The sequence below is a fragment of the Ochotona princeps genome, chromosome 5 (assembly GCF_030435755.1).
Source record: "Ochotona princeps isolate mOchPri1 chromosome 5, mOchPri1.hap1, whole genome shotgun sequence".
In the NCBI taxonomy this organism is placed as follows: domain Eukaryota; kingdom Metazoa; phylum Chordata; class Mammalia; order Lagomorpha; family Ochotonidae; genus Ochotona; species Ochotona princeps.
Window position 1 is genome coordinate 76,769,672 of NC_080836.1, and position 21,450 is coordinate 76,791,121.

The following is a 21,450-nucleotide window of genomic DNA, read 5'->3' on the forward strand; positions in this document are numbered from 1 at the left end:
GGAATTTGGAGTTTACATAGAGAAAACAAGGAAAATAAGCTCATTGGTTAAGATCATGTCAAATGTTTTCCCATGTGATAGAATAATATGATTGCAACAGCTCACCAACTCTTTCAATAGCTACTATTCCTGTAAAGAAAGCAGTATTGACAAGAAGCATAGAAAAAACTGTGAAATAGTAAAATGTCCTCAACCAGGAATTTCTTCTGGAGCTCCTACAGGGATGGCAGGTGACCAAGCACTTAGACCATCTTCTACTGCCCACCAGATGCATTAGCAGGAAGCCAGATTTGAAGCAGGGCAAACAGCACTTGAATTGGCACTTTGACACAGGATGCCAGGGTTGCAAGAGGTGGATGAGTCTGCCATACCTTAACACCAGCCTCCAAAATTTATCCTTTTACTGCAGTTATTGGTATTTATCCAGTTTAAGAACTAACCTAGGGGCTGGTACTGTGGCACAGTAGGTTAACCTCAGCCTGTGGTGCTGGCTCCTGTGTGGGTGCTGGCCTTAAGCCCCAGTTGCTCCACTTTTGATTCAGCTCCCTGCTCTTGTTCCTGGAACAGCAGAGCATGATGATCCAAGTCCTTGGGCTCCTGCACTCACTTGGGAGGATCCCAGCTCCTATCCTCGGACCAGCCCAGCTCTGGCCACTGTAGTCATTTGGGGTGAGCCAGTCAATGGAAGACTTCTCTTTCCATTTCTCTCTATAAACGTGACTATCAAATACAAATAAATATTAAAAACACACGAATAAACAAACCTAATTTGGTTTCTGATAAAAAACATTTTAAAATTAAAGAAGGTACACAATCTAGCCTAGATCACTAAGAATCCCTATTTCCCCAGAATTCCTTGGCCTGGTCTCATACATGGGTGTGTATAGACATATTGGTGGCCTGGTCTTACACACAATGCTGTGTGTGGGCATGCTGGTGTCCTAGTTTCACACACACAGTGTATGCAAACATGCTCGTGGCCAGGTTTCACACACGGCTGTGTGTGAACATGCTGGTTAGGATCTGCTGGGCCATTCTTTAATACCTTCCGTCAGAAGAACTCCATGCTTCACGCCAAGGGCTGCTTGCAGAACCGTTTTTCCTCCCCAGCCTGGCAATCTCTCCGGAGCAACCAAAAAAGATCCTGCTGGCCAGACATGGACCAGGCCTCTTTCTTTGGATCCTTCTGCTTCTGTGGAACTACAAACACCAAAAAAGATCACACATTTGTCTTGGAAGCTCAGAATCGTATCCTTTGTTGTAAATATTTTACATGTGGTCACACTTATCACCAGCATATGGATGGCTGGTTCCAATTGCATCCTCTTGGTTATCACACAGGAGCTAAGAGAAAATAACTTTTCATTTAAAAATGCAAGAGGATAATCTAGGCCCACACATTACTTAACTCCCCCTAAGAAGCAAAAAAAAAAAAAAAAAAAAAAACAGGGCTGTTTTGGGAAGTCTTTTGATTTGACAGCAAAAAATTTCAGGATTCTAGCTTCTGAATATACTAACCCCTGTTTTGATTGATATTAAAGTTAAAACATGCTCTAAGGTGAAGCCTTACTTTGAAATTTCAGTTTAGAGTTGATGCTACGGTTACATTATGAATTGGGTCCTAAACTTAGGCAGGACTTTCAAACCCTAGACCAAAGCTAATGGTACGGAAAAGGTGGAAACTTAATCTGATTATGTTGTTCAAAACACAGAGCATTAACAGGAGGTTCTTGGGTTCTCAGATGTGCCCTCCCAAGAGGGGGCTACATAAACCCAGCCTCTGCTGCTTGGCTCCCCATATGATCCTTCCTGCGCACCACTGCAATCCATCACCTTCACAGAACCTAGGAAACTGGGCCACCCAAACTGCACTTGAACATCCAAAACTGTGCGCTATATAACACATTTTTCCTACTAGATTGTTGCCTCAGGTATTTTGTTACAGGAATGAAAATCTAACTAATACAATTGGTAAAAAGAGTAGTTGATGAGGAAAAATTACAAACAGAAATCTATTCTATTTAATGCTGAGTTTAAATCTATACATACTACTTAAATTTTTAATTTTTAAAGATTGTTAGTAGATATATAATACCTACATACTTAGAGTGCATGGCATGATATTTTAATGAACATATGCAATGTGTTATGATTGGATCAGGATAACTGGCACTTTCATCACCTCAAACGCTTACCATTTCTTTGTGTTGAGGATATTCAAAATCTTCCTTGGCTGGTTTCAAATATGTAATTAATTGTTGTCTACCCTGGTTGCTGGTTGCTGCTGTGCAGCACTGAACATTAGAGGTTATTCTTCCTATGCTACTGCACCATTGTTCCTAGCTGATATCTTCTCACCACCACACACCAACCTGGCCGGGCCTCTGGTAACCCCTGGTCCACTCTATTTCAGGTGAGATAAACTTTGTTAACATCCATATATAAGTGACAACACATGGTATTTACTTCCTGAGCCTGATTTGCTTCACTTAACATAATATTCCCCACTGGTGCAAATAGCAAGATTTCATTCTTTGTCACAGTTAAATAATATCCTATTGTGCATGTATACTACATTTCCACTATCCATCCATTCACTGACAAGCATCTAGATCAATTCTATATCTCAACTACTGTGAATACTACCACTGCAGGCATGGGAGTGCAGGTATTTCTTCAGACGTGCTGATTTCCTCTCCTTTGGTTATATACCCAATAGCCAGCAACTGGAAACTTAATCTAGATCTCCCACAGGGTGGCGGAAACTCAATTACTGGAACCATCATTTGCTGCCTCTCAGGGTATATATATATACACATTAACAGGAAGCTGAAATTGGAAGTAAAGCAAGGTCTAGAACTCAGGCACTCCAATCTGCATGCACGCAGCCCACATGATGCCTTAACCACTATGCTTAACACATGCCTCTGCTGCTAAAATTTTAATGAGGCACAAAAACTTCTTTAAATACCTAAGAATTTCTCTACTTTTGTTAAACAATATTCCCTTATATTGTAATTGGGAGCAACAATGATTCTGTGGAAGAGAAACACAAAAGTAACCTTCTTCTTAAACATCTCTCATGACTAGTTTCCTAAAGACAGAAGATAACCGCAATTAGTAAGGCTACTTCTGAAAACCTGAAATTGTTCAAACATAGTGAGGGGAGCTTTAAAGTGATGAAATTAAGATACCTTGTGGGGGGTGCTTTATAAAGCATAATAAAGAAGCAACAAAACTTACAACTAATCAACTTTATTTTTAAAAAGCTTCTCTTTCCAACTGAATATATATATATATTCCCCCCCACCCTCGAATTACCATCAGCAAGAACAGGTTAGCTGGGACTGGACTTTTGGCCTCCTGAGATGCTCATCACACATCAGAGTGTCAGGGGCACTCCTGGTTCCAACTCCTAACTCTAGCTTCCCACTGGCACATACCCCAGGAGGCAGTGATGATGATTAAACTAACTGAGCTCCTGCCATCCCCATGGGAGACCTGGAGTATTATTTTGGCTCCTCGTTCAGACTTCGGCCCAGTTCCAGCCACCACAGGCATTTGGGGACGAATACAAGAGTATTCTCTATGTCCATCTGCCTGTCAATCCCTCTGCCTCTCCTTCCCTCTCTCTCTCAAAATGTTTTTCAAAAAGAAACAAAGAAAATTAATCTGAAGGCAAGTTCCACATGTGTGGAGTGGTTTGTTGTGTTTTCCTAGGATAGAAGAAGGGGAAGAAGTGGCTTTACCTTTTTTTCTTTGAGTCCATCGGTCAGTGGGAACACTCCATCACCAAATCATTCCCTTTGCAACTAGCATCCCAAGACCTAAATGGCAATACACAAGGTTAGCACAAAAAGCAGTGAAAAAATACTCCGATGTATTATCCTTCTGATGAAAGAAAGAAGTACACATTCATTGGGCAACAACATATGTGGGGGAACTATTTAAGCTATTTCATATCTTGCCTGCCAAAGTCAAACATCGAGACTGAGCCTGCCCACGGAGCTTATAAAAAATGCCTGCTGTCAAATAGAGTATCCAAACAAGAAAAGACTACCTACAATACAGTTGTGCTTTTCCAAGAACAGATTTTTTTTTGTTAATATGAGATGAGAATCTGAAATGAAAAATCAAAGGTAAGTGCAAAAATCACATATACATTAAGGGCATTTTTTAAATTATTTCAGAACACATGAAGATTTAAATACTAATTAGCTGAGAAATATTTTTCTCAGTTCTAGTCAGAAATATATCCAATTCAAACAGCTTTACTTGCATTCTCAGCAATGCACAAAACAACTGTCACTAAAGTTTTCCATTTATTAGAACCATAATATTTGCTCCATATCAACCTCAATTCAAGACCAACATGCCTCAAAGTCCAAAAACCTGAATTTGAATTTAAAATCAGCTTTTTAAAATCTATCATTTCAGAAAAAAAAAAAAAGGAGCTACATGAAAAACTACTGTACCACTAGCATGACCCACCAGTTCAGAATGTCAATGTTTAATTAAAAAAAAGGGGGGAGGGGGCTGGAAAAATAAACAAACACAAAGAAGTGCTAATCAAACCTGAGCTTAAAAATTTACATTTAGAAGGGGTCAAAACTTAATATATAAGACGAAAGCCAATGCGGTCTTTCTTGCATGGCCCACAAAAATCTTATGTCCAAATCTGTAGTTTTTCTGCAAAGGAATTTGGCATGGTCACTGTGCTGGAAACAACCCATCCTGGCAATAGGGCTCTCAGGTCCATCTGCTGACTCCAGGTTGCCTGGGCACTCTCACCATGCCCATCTGCATAGCTGGAGAAAAGCCCCTTCTACCTAGCGCTTGTTTTAAGTGAATTTTGCACCATCCAAAAATGGAAGAAGGGTTCTATGAAAAGAAACATATACAAATAAATGGCATTAATAAGTGCAATCACTAGGTGCTACTCTGCTGCTTTACATGTCCTAGTAATTCACGGTAATAATAACGGTGCATTCTAAAGCCAGGAGTGATGGGGGCTTATCTGCCATAGGTAAAGGAGGGGCTGTGCCCTTGATTAAATTTAAACAACTCCAGGGATAGTGTGGAATTGCCAGATCACACCTCACGCCCCACAATGATACTCAGGAACTGAACTTCTGCCTGACAACCAAACATATGGAGAATCTTTGGTTATACAGAATAAAGTCATGCACTTTCACTTTCTCTTAATGTCATGTTTCTGAATATACAGTTTGCTTAACAGCAATTATGCCTTATTCCACATTATTTAACAGTAACATTCTTTAAAAAAAATCTAAATGGAATTAAAACTCTGTACATTGTTTCATAACTTCCTTTTCTACTTATTATACACAGCTGGCTAAATAAGATCTTCTCAAAAAGGGCCAGGTCCAAAGGGTCAGAATTTGCAAAAATGTTAGGCTGCGTGGCACTAACGGGCCAACATTAACAAAACGAGATTAACTGGTGGGGAGGGGACAGTCATAATCACATGGCTCTTAAAAGTGGTAGAAGAAGGAAACAAGAAACTGATGACCGGGCCCGGCGGCGTGACCTAGCGGCTAAAGTCCTCGCCTTGAAAGCCCCGGGATCCCATATGGGCGCCGGTTCTAATCCCGGCAGCTCCACTTCCCATCCAGCTCCCTGCTTGTGGCCTGGGAAAGCAGTTGAGGACGGCCCAATGCGTTAGGACCCTGCACCCGCGTGGGAGACCCGGAAGAGGTTCCTGGTCCCAGCATCGGATTGGCGCGTACCGGCCCATTGCGGCTCACTTGGGGAGTGAAACATCGGATAGAAGATCTTCCTCTCTGTCTCTCCTCCTCTCTGTATATCCGGCTTTCCAATAATAATAAAATCTTAAAAAAAAAAAAAAAAAAAAAAAGAAACTGATGACCGCAGCAGAGTCAACAAGACGCTTATACATCTGTGAAAACGCCAGAAGGTGACATCTGAAAGTTGAAAAAGATAAGGAAGGGGATTCACTCCCAAGGCTGACACTAAAAAGCAGCCAGAGAAACCCGTTAGCAGAGAAACCCATGTCACCTTCCAGCCTGCAGCACTTTGAGATACCACTGCTAACTCCACAGCAGACTGTTACAATTCAGAGCTGATGTCATAACTCAGACACCTTTCCCCATCAGTATTTATAGAGCTCATTGTATTTTAATTGAAGTATGACTGAATTCCTCCAAGAAAGCATGTCTGTCTGAAACCCAAATATGGCACTAAGAAAAGAGAATGACTACTCAGGAAACATACTACAGAAGAATATTGCAGCTAAATATGAGAAACTTATCTTAGAAACAACCTTCTTACTTACATACAGGTGGCATTTACCAACTCCATCTAATGGAACTTTTTGCCTCCAATTACATATGTGTACAGAAAAAGAAAGCCAGGATTCCTATTCTTCTAATAGTATTATGACTGCCTCTCCCAAGCTTGCTTTAACCATTCAGTCAGCAGGCTTCCTTCCGCTCTTTGATTGCTTTTCACTTCCTTCCTTTGAAGAATGTCTCCCCAGATGAGCTTTAAGGTCCTTTACCAAAACTCCCTTTGGGATCAGGATCCCTGATCTGGGCTGCTTTTCTTTTAACAATAGTAACTTTCCTCCACAGACCTATAAAGCACCAGGTGGTGGGATGGAAATAGCACTACCTTGGAGGCAGAAAATGTGGGGTCCTTCGGCCTTCATAGCTCTCCACAGATCAACAGCATGTCTGTAAAAGGAGCAGGCTAGACTCTAGCATTGGCTTCATCTGTTAAGTTCTACACTCACTTTAAAGTGCAGCACTAGGAATTTCAATTTTCTATCCCCTTCATGGCAAAGGGTAAAATAATGAAACTCTCAGACAGTCCTTTAAAACAACAGGCAAATCTTGTTCTTTTCTTCCTTTATTAATTCAATGTGTGCGTGAGAGAGAGGGAAAGTGAGAGAGAGCGAGACAGAGAGACAGAAACGGCAGTTAATCTCACTCCCACCAGCTGGTTCATTACCCAACAGCCTGTAGCAGATCAGGGGTGCTCATGCCAGGAGCCAGGAACCCATTCCAGGTCTTCCACACTGGTGGAAACTGGCATCAGAAGCTGCAGTCAGGGCGTGGACCCAGGACACTCAATGGCACCCAGGTGTCCTAATCTGGCTTAAACACAAAGCCAAATACCTGCCTCAAACATTAGTTCTTAACCACCTGATGTCAATTTCGAGTCCACTGACTGCACAACATTCTGCTACATTTTATAGAGAAATAAGCAGTTACGTACACACCAAGCAAACTGTCTTAACACCATGATCTGAGAGTGTCCTTAAAAGATCTGGAGTAGGTGTCGTATATTGCCAGGAAGAACGGCAACAAACTATTCTACAGGCCTAAAAATTTTAAGCAGGAAGTCACACCCAAAAAGTTCTGAAAACAAAGTTTTTTCCATAACTCTTTGGGTAGCAAAAATTAATCTGACCTGAACTCACCTGACTGCAAACTCTAACCTGAGTTAATGTGAGGTTACTAATAACCTATATTGCTAGATCCATTAGCATGATGATGGAGTGGTTCCACTGCTCAAACAGGAAGTGTTAAGATCATACATGGTTTGTGCACCTGATTTCAAAGAGCAAAATAATAATAATAATAATAATAAGTTCCAAAACACACCCCTAAGTTTTTAAGTAAAAGACTAGGAAACTGTATTTAAGACAACAGGAATTCCCCAACTTTTAACTGCTTTATCCTTCACCTGTTTTCTTTCACGTACTTTTAACTGATTGCATCTTGCACTCTAGGAAGTTGCATCACTCACATCAAAATACGCTACAGATGTTTTAATGATTTCTTTTAAGGGTTATGATTTAGATTTATTCCAAAGGTTTTTTAAAGCAAATTTATGATAAACACACATATATTGCCCAAATCAACCTGGCAATGGAACATTTCTTCCGCAGCTACTCACTCAGTTCATATTCCCAGTAAAAGAAGGAGGTGTGGGCTCTTTAATATAAGGCTGCTAATTTTGTGAAGAATAAAGACATGAATAAATGAGAGGTGTTTGGTGGGCAGAACAGTTAGAACTTAGCAGTTTGATAGAACAGTTGGGGAATAAAAGGCTCTCAGAAATCTGTCTAGTATGATCATTGGTATTCTGATGGTTCTGTTTACTGAAATCTCATAGAGTAAGTGAATTCTAAGGTGAAAGATGATTTTCTGATTTTTTTAGAACGTTAAGTTCAAGATGTCTGGGAGGAACCCAGGAGGGCTTATCAAGTGGATATCTGATTACAGAAAGAATTTTCAAAAAGTCTGGAAAACTAGAATTAAAAGAACATTTTATTTTGGTGCAGTTTTTCATGACACACATTTTCACAAATTAGTTAGAGGTCCTTAATATGCAAGAATTTCAAAATGCTATGCACCCAAATTAACCTATGATTTAATTCTGCTTTCCACGAACTCTCTGAAGTTCCTGAACTCAAAAGAAACATCTCAGCTATTGACACAAACATGGGACAGCACATGGATGACAGCTGTAATCAAGCAAATGGAAACCATCATGGGAAACTGACATGAGAGTGTGTGTAGAGGAAGCAAGGCACGCGATCAAGCTGCAAGCACCTGCACTTAGAGGCTGGAACAGCCACAGACCACACAAAGATGAGTGAGATGAGAGGTGGAGTAAGCAGAAATGCAAGCATGATGTGGGCACATGAAAGCAAGCAGAGGGGTTGGCTTTGTGGCATAGCATGTTAGCTACAGGTGTAATGTTGTCATCTGGTATCAGAGTGCCAGTTTGAGTCCTGGCTGCTCCACTTCTAATTCAGCTCCCTGTTAATGTGCCTGGAGGAGCAGCAGAAAATGGCCCAAATGTTTAGGCATCTATCACCCACATGGGAGACTCAGATGGAATTCCTAGCTCCTAGCTCTAGCCTGGCCCAGACCTGGCAGTTGTACCCATTTTGGGGGTGAACGACAGACATCTCTCTCCTTCATTCTCTCTTTACTTCTGTCATTCTGCTTCTCAAATAAGCAAAAATTCTTTTAAAAATAAGACAAGTGGGGCCCGGCGGCGTGGCCTACTGGCTGAAGTCCTCATCTTGAACACACCGGGATCCCATATGGGTGCTGGTTCTAATCCCGGCAGCTCCATTTCCCATCCAGCTCCCTGGAGTCCCTTTGGGGACTCCCTAGATAGGCAGTTGCTCAAACTGGTGAGTGTGACAGCTGAGTCTAGGGGCAGTGTGGCCAGGCAGAGCTGCAGCACCCATCAGCCTGTTGTGGGCTGGGTCTGGGGGTGGGCCAAACTGGGACAGGCCATAGCACTGGACAGGTGCAAGAACCAGAGTAAATGTAAGAAGCGCCAAGTAAGGCCAAATTGCCAGGCTGGCTTGGACTGTAGCACCCACAGGTAAGAGTCAGGAATGCTTGCAATAAGAATCCCCCAGCAAGTGCCGGGACGGGGTAGGCCATGTCAGGCTGGGCTACAGCACCCAAGGGCACATGCAAGATAAGGGCCTCAGAACAGGCCTCCTCGGGGAACTTTGAGGACTTCCTGCAAAGCTGCAGTTCCTATTGATGAGCACAAGAGTCAAAGCTGGCGACTGGGGCACACAAGAGTCAAATCTGAAGACTCCCCAAGTGAGGTTTCTAGGGGTACTCCACAAATCACTGGACTTAAACCTAGGCCTCTGGGAAAAATCACAAAGATATGTAGTCCAATCTTGGAGTACAAGTATCAGGACTGGGCCTCCTCAGTTGCTGATGCCTGTGCAATAGAGAACACCCAGACACACAGAAAGACATGACAGCCAGCTCATCTAAGCTAACTTAGAGATGGAAAGCAGAGCAGGTTAAACAAGTCTCCTGGCCAGGGTTGGCTGCAAATATCTAGGACTGTGGCTACTCCAAAATAGACATGGTCAGCCAACAGACCTTAGAAAGATCTTTTTTTTTTTTTAAAGATTTATTTTTATTACAAAGTCAGATATACAGAGAGGAGGAGAGACAGAGAGGAAGATCTTCCACCCGATGATTCACTCCCCAAGTGAGCCGCAACGGGCCGATGCACGCCGATCCGATGCCGGGAACCAGGAACCTCTTCCGGGTCTCCCACATGGGTGCAGGGTCCTAATACATTGGGCCATCCTCAACTGCTTTCCCGGGCCACAAGCAGGGAGCTGGATGGGAAGTGGAGCTGCCGGGATTAGAACTGGTGCCCATATCGGATCCCGGGGCTTTCAAGGCGAGGACCTTAGCCGCTAGGTCACGCCGCCAGACCCAGAAAGATCTTAATCCTAGTGCAATGAAGCCAACATCTTAGAACTATCAAGACCTCACAAGCGGAACCTTCAGAACATTCTTCCCCATACTGGGGATCTCTAACACATCACTGAACGTCAGGCACTGATACAGATTGACAGACTGACAGCAAGGAGGCAGGTACCCCTTCCACCACCACTCCCTGCCCCCTGCAGACACAGGAGGGAAAAAAAAAAAAGAACCGAAACATTTACCTCAGTCCCCTACCTCCACACCTCCAACCACTCCACCTTAATCAGAAAACCACAGGACATGTGACCTTCTCATGTATGTAAACAATATTACAAATAAAAAAGGTCCCTTGTAATTGCTAGAAGAGTACTGTCTAGAAACTGTTATTCAACAAATAAAAGGAACTTACTATATGCAAAAACAAAAAACAAAGTCACATTGTTGGTCTTGGAGTAGTGGCCCAGCAGCTAAATCCCCGCCTTTTACTCGCCAGGATCCCATATGGGCACCAGTTTGTGTCCTAGCTGCTCCACTTCCGTCCAGCTCCCTGATTGTGGCCTGGAAAAGCAGTAGAGGATGGATGGCCCAAAGCCTTGGGACCCTGCACCCACATGGGAGACCTGGAAGAAGCTCCTGGCTCCTGATCAGCTCAGCTCTGGCTATTACAGCCTAGGGAGTAAACTAATAAATGGAAGATCTTTCTCTCTGTGTCTCCTCTTTCTATCTGCCTTTCCAATAAAATAAATAATTTTTTTTTAAAGAAAGGAAAAGAAAACCACATTGTTGAAGCAGCAAATTGACATGGAGCAGCAGCTGGAGAAGGCATGACGATCCAGGGTTCCACTCAGCTTGAGGCTGAGCGAGCCTGAATGTCAATGGTAATGAACTAGATCCAAGGGAGACAAGGACAGGGGGCAAACCCAAAGTCCTGGACACAGTGGACAAGGACAGTACCCAGGACACACATGGAAGGACTGCATCTTCACAGGAGAAGGGACCCGTGTTTTGAAAAGAGGACATTAAGCACAAACACAGGCAGGATTACAGAGTTAATGACCAGAGGTCAGAAATCCTATACAACAGGCTGAAAACAAGCAGGTCTTCATAATGTGCTCTGTGTATTCTAGTCTCACTACTGGCTTCATCTTTTCTGTTTTCTTTAGCTTACTACATATACACATTTTCAAAAGATGCCTCAAATTTTTTTGGAACAAAGCAGAGTAAAAATAAAACTTTTAAGTATGGTGGAGAAATATGTTGGACTATACTATCACAGACGTAAGCAGAAAACTAAACCACACAGGGGCCAATGGATTCATCTCTAGGAAACACTGCTTCCTGGATAAAATATTTCTGCCTTAATTTTGTGAAAGGTAAATCTGTAAATCAATATGATCACTTTTTAAAAGCTTGAATTTCAACAAATAAAACTGCCTGATTTTTTTCACCTATGAATTTCCAGATACTTTGCTGGTCTAAAATTTCCATGGAAGCAAGGCTACAAGTATGTTACTCTTCAATTTAGCCCCGCTACTTATTATACATGCACATACGCACATACGTACACACACACACACAATTGTGTATGCCAGGCATATATAAATAAATAAGCTCCTGCCCTCTTTAAAAAGGTTGTATTTTCACCCACTTGAAAGGCAGAGACAGAGATCTTCCACCTGCTACATGGGAATGCTTGCACCACAAGACTGCTGTACCTACCAGGATGGGAGGTGGGCCAAGTCAGGCTGGGCCAAGAACCTATCAATGTGTGTGAGATCTGCCACTGGGAGGTGACCTGATAGAGGAGCTTAGGGAATGCCTGTCAGAAAGCAGTCCCTGCAGGTGAGCACAAGAACCAAGGCCGGGAGCAGCCCAGCCCATGCCAGGCCACGTTACAGTACCCACCAGCATATGTGCGGGGCAGGCCAGGCTGGACCAGTTGATAGTACCCACTGGCAGATCTGAGAACCAAGCCAGGGTGCAGGACAGGTCAGGGTCGGGCCCACAATACCAGACAGTTCACATCATGGCTGGGACTGGGGGCAGTCCAAGGTGGGCTAGGCTGTAACGCCCACCATCATAAGCTAGAACTAGGGGCATGCTGAACCAGACCAAGCTGCAGCACCCACAGTCAAATGCCAATGTGAAGTGGACCATTCCAGACTGGGCCGCAGCACCCACCAGCACACATAAGAGCCTGTGCCAGGGTGGAGAGCATCAGGGAGCGAACCCATTAAGGTGGCAGCAAGGACCTCCCTGCTGAGCCACTGGTCCTGCTGGTGAGGTATGAAAACTGGGACTAAGGACAGACCAGGCTGGGCAGGGCCACAACACTGATTGGATTGCACGAGAGTTGGGTTAAGCGGAGAGCCAGGCTGGGCTAAGCGAACATATCCACCGTTTAATGCATGAGCCAAAGTAGGTACAGGCTGGTTGGGCTTTGCCACAGCATCAGCTGGCAAGTGCTGGGAATAGAGTCAAGTCCTGTCAAGCTTGACAGGAAAGGGCAGAACCACCTGGAAAGTGCAAGATTCGGGGCTGGAAGTGGGCCTCATAGGGCAAGTATGGGCACCCCTCTGAGGGTTGCAGCTCTCACGGTGAGCATGAGAACAAAGGCTGGGGGTGGACCTGGCTGGACACCCACCAGCATAAATGTGGGCTGGATAATGGGGTTGTTTGGACTGAGCTAGGCTGCAGCACCTATTGGTGTATACAAAAGCCAAATAGAAAGTGGGACAGACCAGACTAGTCTGCTGCACATACAGTCATGTGCAGGAACCATGGCTGGAAGCAGGTCTGGTGGGGATTACTGGGGGTTGCTCCAAATGGGCTGCAGTTCCCGCTGATGTGCGTGGTAGGCAGGGTTGAGCTGGGCTGCAGCATCCATTGGCTTGTGTAAGAGACGGGACTGCAGACAGAACTGATCCAGCAACTGCAACGACCAGTATGTGTGAAAGCTGATGTGGGAGACAGACTGAGTCGGACCCTATACTGGCTAGCCCACACAGGAGTCAGGTCTGGGGTTACTTCAGACGAGGTTTCTTTGGGGATCCCCATAACTAAACTGCTGAACTCGGAACTCCAGGAAAAATCACAGGAGCTGTGAAGCGCTTGTGTCAGAGCTGGGCCTCTTAAGTTTGCTAAAGATGGTGCAGTGGACAACATGCCTAGATGCACACACGGCATACAGCAATTCATTAGGTCCTGCAGAATTCATCTGGTACCCTAGCAGAGGACAGAGGGCAGAACAAATTGGACAACTCTCCCAGCCAAGCGTTGACAGCAAGTATCTGGGAGAGTAAAGATTTTAAGGTGAACTATGTCAGCCAATGAAACTTGGAAGCATTTCCTCACCCTGAGAGCAGCAAAACCAGCAGCATTTCAGAACAATTGAAACCACTTGAGCAGTACCCTTAGAGCACGCTCCACATTGGGAACCCTTAGATGACACTGGGTGGCTGTTTCCCATCCCCGGGTACTGATGCAGTTAGGATGCTGGGTGCAGCTTCTCCCCTTCTCTCCCTCCTTCACCCAGACACAGAAAGAAGAAAAAGAAAATTGGAAACAGTGGTCTCATCCACTTTCCCCTGTTCCTCAACCCTTCCCACCCACATAGGCATGTATGCTTCTCAACTATGTAAACATCAAAAAGAAAAAAAAAATGCCTGCCCCAGATCCCTGTCTGTAACCAGTTTCCACTGAAGTATTCCGTCTGATTAGTGACTCTCCATAAATTAGACAACAGCCTCAAATCTTAAGAAAGCAAATTTACATTAGTGAAACTGAGTCCTTCTAGTCTTAGATGTATTTTTAAGGAAAAGGTACATTTACAGAGAGGAGAGACAGGGAGAAAAATCATCCATCTGCAGGTTCACTCCCCAAGTGGCTGCAATGGCTGCAACTGAGCCTACTGGAATCCAGGAAGCAGGAGCCTCATCCATCTCTCCCACATGGGTGCAGGGTCCCAAGGCTTTGGGCCGTCCTCAACTGCTGTCCCAGGCCACAAGCAGGAAGCTGCATAGAAGTGAAGGAGCCAGTACACAAACTGGCATCCACATGGGATCCCAGCATAGGCAAGCTGAGGATTTAACCATTAAACCATGGCGCAGGGCCCAGTTTTATTCTCCTGTCTCACTGGTTTCATAAAGGTTATTTGGGGGTGGACACGGGAGTAGCACTTGGGACACCTGCATCTCATTTCAGAGCCTGGGTGCTCCAAACCCAGATTCTTGATAATACGCAGGTGATAGTCCAAGTACTTGCGTCCCTGCCAGTTATGTGAGAGACCCTGCTAGAGTGCAGAGCTCCTCACTTCAGCCTGGCCCACCTGGGGCTACTGCCAGCAGTTAGGGAGAGAACCATGGATGAAGAGGTGTGTGTGTGCACAAAAATATACAAATAAGTAAAACAAAAAAAAATTAATAACAAGACAGTAAAAATAGTAGAAAGCTGTCATAATTTCCTGAAGAGATTTGGCTATAAAGTAACTAGTTTAATGGAACTGAAATTACCAGAGAATTCACATAGCCCTTAACACTTTGTATTTTTTTTCAGTATTTTAATATTATATTACTATCGTTTAACACTTTGTATTTAAAGTCTGACTTGGCTACATAACAGTGTAGTAAGCCACAGTTTATACTATGAAGGTAGTAAACAACAATTTAAGAGAGTCTAGTATTTAATACATGGTAAATGCTCAATAAATATTTACTTTTAGAGGTTCAATGTGTTTACACATAGATTGCTACCTTTGACTCAAACATCTGACTTATAAATTATACACCAACAACTGTTACTTCCTGAATACCCTGCCCCTGCAGCCTTCACTGGTCAATGAAGGCTGAGGAACACAGAACTTGCTCAACAAACCAACCGCCATGAAAGGTCTAGGCTGCTTCCAAACCCATCCTACTAGCCTTAACCGCTGCTGAGAGAACAAGGCCAATACCACCAAGGCAGCTGACCAGCCTTTATTCAGTACTCAGTAAACCCAATGCACCAAATAAACACCAGGAGGCTGGCCTAGAAAGTCACTTATTATTTGTCATGTCATTCCTAATAAGATAATGTACATACTTACTTACTTAGTCACTCATTCAAAGCGTAATCTCTTGGAGGTCACAAACTGTGACTAATTACCATTCCCACAGTAAACACTACTGCACTGAGCTGGCTACGCTTCAGTGCGTACTTGAGCAGAAGGTACAGGTCTTGAGCTTAAATTCTCATCTGTAGGCTTTCAAATGCTATAGAAGATTTCCAGCACCCATAATAAATACAAGGCAGGAGCAGACACAAAAGGAAAGTTCTTCTCATAACAGAAACTCTCCTTCAAAATTTGCTAACAGGATTTCCTAACACTGAAGAACCTTTTATCTCACATCACTTCACAAATGCTAGACGATCCATGGAAGACTCAATCCTTTTTCCCTTGGACACGCACACAGTTTTTGGTGCAATCCAATGCCTTTGTGGGTTTTTTGTTTGTTTGTGGGTTTTTTTGTTGTTGTTGTTGTTTTTGGATGACTTGCTAAGATTGTAGGAATCCTATGAAAGGGATATTACTGGTAGGGTGAGGAGAAGGTGTATAAATATGATACAATAAATGCCCAGTAACAACCACTTAGATCCCTTTTGTACCCACTGTGGATTTTTTAAATGTACTTGTCATATTACTGAAATTCTCATGAAACATGCTAATGGATACTTAATTATAGGATTGCCAAGTGAACTTCAAACCCTCAAGTACTACAATAACTTGTGCCATGTTATTAGCTAATACAGGTTATTCCAGATTCAAAAGATTTAGTCCTTTAATAGTTACTACTATTTTACTAAAACGGTCACAATTGTTAAAAACCGAATTCAAAGTATGAAGAAGCTCTTTTTCCTGAGAGCACTGAGTGCCTAAGGTCAATGAAGGAACAATTAAAGAGGACGTACACTAAAACTATCACCCAGAGTAAGTTGAACTCATTTTGAAAGTGCTAGTAATAAGTATTTTTTTATTAAAAATGAAAATACTGCTCAACTCAAACTTAAATCCCAAGGTTATACTGGAGATCAGTTGCTTAATTACATTGTAGGAAGACAACTGATTGGACATCATTTACATGAGAACAATAGAGTGTATATACAAACAAAGAAAGGTGCTTCCTCCCTAGGCAGGGAAAGGGGACTAAGGAACTAAGGAAAGCAGACTGTTGCTGTTGAACTATAATTCCTCACCCCCTCCTCCCTGGTGCCTGTGTTACCATCGTCTTTAAAAAAAGTCCGATGCTCCTGAGCGGTCCACAGAAACAGAACAGCAAACTTTGGGACTAGAGAGAGGAGCTTTCTCTGCTCCTTACTTAGTTCCAACTTTGGATCCCCACCCTCTCTTGCAATGACCATCAGGGTCGCTCCAGAGCCCCCCCACCAAATACACATACACACACACAAATTAGACTAGATAGGCAGAGAACAACAGGAAAAGCTTAGAACCAGACAGGAAATGGTCAGCATGGACATAAACATACCTTACTAGGTAGGACACAAAGATTAATTACTCCTCACTAAGGTATTGAAGATTTCTCTGCACACCCCTCCTAAAACTGTTCTGCACCTCAATTGCTGACACATGCCTTGTTAGAGTTATAACCCAGTTTAGACTATCCTAAAATCTGCCAAGTTCAGCAAAATTATGCTTCAACTCTATAAACTGCTAAATACTAAAATCAAAATAGACATGAGACAGCTGAATAGTACCCTATAGCCATTTTAAGGTGTATAGCAGCCGATTGTATGTAAACTAAAATTGAAATGTCAATGAGCTAATCATAGGATGTGGTTAAGAACTTGCATTTTTTAACATATTGGTTACTCAATACCATGTCAATTTCATAACGTTGTAAATTGTCATTGATGCTATGTTGTAGCTTTTAATTGATCGGGATGATATTCTGCAAGCTCTGCCTTCAGATCAGAGATGGTCTCCCCAAGAAACTATTGAATTTAACTGGGCAATAAGATGCTGGACTCTATGCTTGGTATACTCTTCCAATGAAAGAATTTGACTGAATTTGAAATGTAATACAGCAACAAGGCGGAGGAATCCACCATAGGAAAAGGGTACAGGGAGGGGTTGGGGGATCCGCAGAGCCTATGAAACAGTGTCACATAATGCAATGTAATTAATAAAATATATATATATATATATATATATATTTAAAAATTTTTAAATAAATAAAAATAATAAAAATGAAAAAGTCTGATGCTATTAATAAACTTCAGCTATTGACCATTAGTCAGTAGTCCACAAGCAGTTTTTAAAAGATTTATTTTTATTGGAAAGTCAATATACAGAAAGGAGGAAAGACAGAGAAGATCTCCCATCTGATGATTCACTCCCCAAGTGGCTGCAATGGCCGGAGCTGACCCTATCTGAAGCCAGGAGCCAGGAGATGCTTCAGGTCTCCCATGCAGGTGCAGGGTCCCAAGGTTTTGGGTCATCCTTGACTGCTTTCCCAGGGCACAAGCAGGGAGCTGGATGGGAAGTGCGGCCACCAGGATTAGAACCGGTGTCCATTTGGGATCCTGGTGCATACACGGTGAGGACTTTAGTTGCTAGGCTACCGCACTGGGCCCCACATGTACTCTTATAGCCGCTCCATGCACCAAGCCCATCACTGCTGAACAGCGAACAATATATTATTCATTACTCAATTAACATGCTACCATCATGTTTACTTATATCTGTACCAATAAGCATTTTCTATGAACAATAAACAGAAAAGCTGCATTCACATAACAAACTCTGGTCTACTACATTATAATGAAATGTAACCAACTCGAATTTTAAAAACTGTGAGTGACCACATGAAACTATGGTGACTTAACACTTTCATTATTCTCTGCTCCAATTCCTTCCAGGGCATTAGCATCCAACTCCCCTGTACAATCAGAGTTAGTGATCATTAAATGTGTGCATTTCCTAAGCATCTCTAGACTTAACATTCTGGTTCCTCTCCTAGGAAAAGCTTGCCTGGCACGAGCTACAGAGGCACATTCCTTTCTTACTGCAGGCAGAGCTGCTTTTCCGGAGTCTATTACTCTAGGGCGACAAGTTCACTGAGAAAGAGTCGTGACTATAAACAAAAACTTAAAGGGCTAGTTCCACAAACCAAACTAACCTTACATACAACCATAAAAATAATGAATTCATATATTCCCCACCTAGTCTTAATATTAACACACTGTCATTTCTGCATCCATTCTTTCTTTAAAACAGAAGAAAAAGTTCAGCTGCTATTCAAAAGCCTGTGTGACTCCTTCCCAGTTATGTCCCTATACTTTTAGGTAACTTTAGTTTCCTGTGTGCATTAATAAACAATATATATACTGCTGCATCATCTCAAAAGTGCAGTTAAATGCACCTTACAGTATCCTGTATGTAGTACACAGTATTTTGGACAACTTGCTTTTTGAATCAACATGATACATCTGAGATGTATCCATCTGGACAAGTAGAGATCCAATCCATTCATTTTTACCAGGGGATGAGCACTCAATTGCATCAAAAAGCGAGTATCTATTTTCCTATCATCTACAGTTAGATTTCCTTCACTTTGTTATTAATAGAGAGAATTACTATAATCATTCTTGGTATATGCTTCCTTGGAGCACTGCCCAAAATTTAGTAAAGAAATTGATTCCAAAAAAAATTAAGCTGTGGAAGAAGCCTTGGCCCACCAAAATGCTATTATAAAACTGAAACCACCACCTTCCTAAGCAGGACAGGTGGACTGAAGAGCTTGTAACAGGTCAGAAGGGAAATACTGAAATACTGTGACAAGGAAGGGAAATATGAGCTGATCAACGTGTAGAATTAATGAGGCTAGGCTGATCTTCCCCCAAGGCCCAATTCTCTGACAGCCAGGGGAACCCCTAACCAAAGCCTTTCTCAGAGGAGATGAGAAACTGTACATTTCCTTCCAATTCAAAATTATGCAACAGCCCAGAAAAGCACTCCCTGCCTCATTGATTCAAGTATTTTTGCTCAGCCCACTTACTTCATTTAGTTTGGCTAAATGCACAGAAGCATCAAGACATAAGGTAAAGATGCCACCATCACATGTACAAAGGAACGGAGATTGGAAAAGGAAGCGAAATGCACTACTAAAAAGGAACCAAGTTTGTTGCTATCCTGTGGTTACCAAGCACTTTCTTAAGAGCTGACAATCAACAAAATCTATTGTGGGGCTTTCTTATTTCTGGGTAACTGACTTGGTCGTCAACGAAGAAGGGTTGAGAAAAATCAGTTTTAAAAACATTGTAGCTGAAAAATCTAGCAATGATTTTGAAAAACTTTGCGGGAAATACATTATTATTGGAAAAGAAAATTATTCATGGATTTCAACACAGCCTGAATCAAAATAATTCTATACTTTTCATTTTTTTAGATTTATTTTATTTTTATTGCAAAGTCAGATATACAGAGAAAAGGAGAGACAGAGAAGAAGATCTTTCTTCCAATGATTCACTCCCCAAGTGACCACAACAGCCAGTGCTGAGCCAATTCGAAGCCAGGAGCCAGGCACTTCCTCCAGGTCTCCCACACGCGTGCAGGAGCCCAAGGTTTTGGGCCATCCTCGACTGCTTTCCCAGGCCACAAGCAGGGAGCTGGATGGGAAGTGGGGCTGCCGGGATTAGAACCCCATATGGGATCCCGGCGCGTTCAAGGCAAGAACTTTAGCTGCTAGACCACTGCGCCGGACCCTATCCTTTTTCTTAAGACTATTTTCCCATTGTGCACTTTTTTCAATTTTTTTTTAATTCCACCTTTCCACAAACTTTATGACGTAAAACCTAGATTCCTGAAACAGCTGAATACATGGTAGAGTTAATTTGGCAAAATAATAAAAAGAGCTCCACGATTTAAAAGTCAGGGAAGTACTCGCATCATCCCTGAGTGTTTGAGAAAGGTTTGGCTTCAGACCACATCAAAGCAGGACTCCTCTTCCCCCATCTGCCGCTGGCCCTTCCACCTTCCTCTGTTTCCCAACTCATACCTTACTCACTTTCATGCAACATTAAAGGTTCATGCAAGTCACTCATTTTCTTTGGAAGCAACTTCAGAACAGATCCAGCAGTTACTGCCTTCAGCCCATGTTTTCCATGAGAGGATTACAGGCAGAATTTCCACCTAATCGCCCCTTGATTAGAATGCCCCTTGATTGGGCCACAACCAAAACGCCCAAAAAGAAAGTGTTTCAGATAGTAACCTATGTTTGTTCTGAAAAGCTGAAATTCAGAGCAGGGATTCGGTCCACACAGTAAATGAGCGTCACCAAAAGTTCCCCCAAATCACCTATTTGGTACTTCTTTGTAGGGACAAAGCTTGTCAGAGCTGAAGCCTGGGACTCTGCCCAAACCAGGCGTAGTTTCAGAACACTTAAACCAGGTATGCATTTCACCAGCATCTTCTCCACCTTAAAAGGCCAACTGAAGACCAAGCTCCTACAAACAAACCTGAAATCATACTCTCCAAATGCAGGCCTGTGGATCAGAAAAGTAAAGGTGAACGACAGTTGCCTTTACTTAAAATATTCAGTAATCCTTCCCTGCACTTAGGACAAAAAGTCAATTTGTACCATGCTGCAGTGGAAAAAAAAAAAAAACCAATTATATAAATAGTTTCTTTGTACCGAATATTTACCATGAGCCAAATACTGTCATAAATAAGCAAAGGACCATACACAAGAGCAGTAATATCGGGAGAACATTTATCCCCAATTTAGATAGGGGAACCCAGGCCAAACAGTTCAGTAACTCGCCCAAAGTCAAAGATGCAAACCTAGAATCTTAACCAGTATCCTTATAACAATATGGTTAAAACGGTGCCCTTGATGGCAAAAGTGAATTCAAAAATGCTTTGAATTCTTTCAAGTGTGCATTAACTCAGAAATTCTCACACACACACACACACACACACACACACACACACACGGTCGGAGGCCAACAGGTTTACCGATTTCTCTAAGGAAACATCCCACAATCATTAACAGCCGTGTTAAGAACAACTACATCCACCAATAAACCTAGCGACAATCCAGGGAGGGTCTCCATTTGGGCACAGGAGTTACTGACGTGAATCCATCCCACACTTGGACAGGCCACTGGACCAGTGCGCCCCGAGCGGCGCACGCACGGC

At 42.7% G+C, this 21,450-nt stretch overlaps 1 protein-coding gene across 5 annotated transcripts in view; it reads right to left on the reverse strand.

Annotated features, from left to right (window-relative positions):
• Window positions 1–21,450, reverse strand: part of ALS2 (alsin Rho guanine nucleotide exchange factor ALS2) — an 85,827-nt gene that overhangs the window by 63,279 nt on the left and 1,098 nt on the right. For 4 of the 5 annotated variants that reach the window (XM_058664856.1, XM_058664854.1, XM_058664855.1 and 1 more), the window contains exons 2-3: window positions 3,750–3,827; window positions 1,046–1,200 (exon numbers count right to left, since the gene is read on the reverse strand). In XM_058664856.1, coding sequence (XP_058520839.1) covers window positions 1,046–1,200; window positions 3,750–3,769 — 175 coding nt within the window. In that variant the 5' untranslated portion in view covers window positions 3,770–3,827. Of the gene's footprint in view, window positions 1–440; window positions 561–1,045; window positions 1,201–3,749; window positions 3,828–21,450 lie in introns of those variants that run through there. The other variant, XM_058664857.1, reaches the window with a different exon arrangement.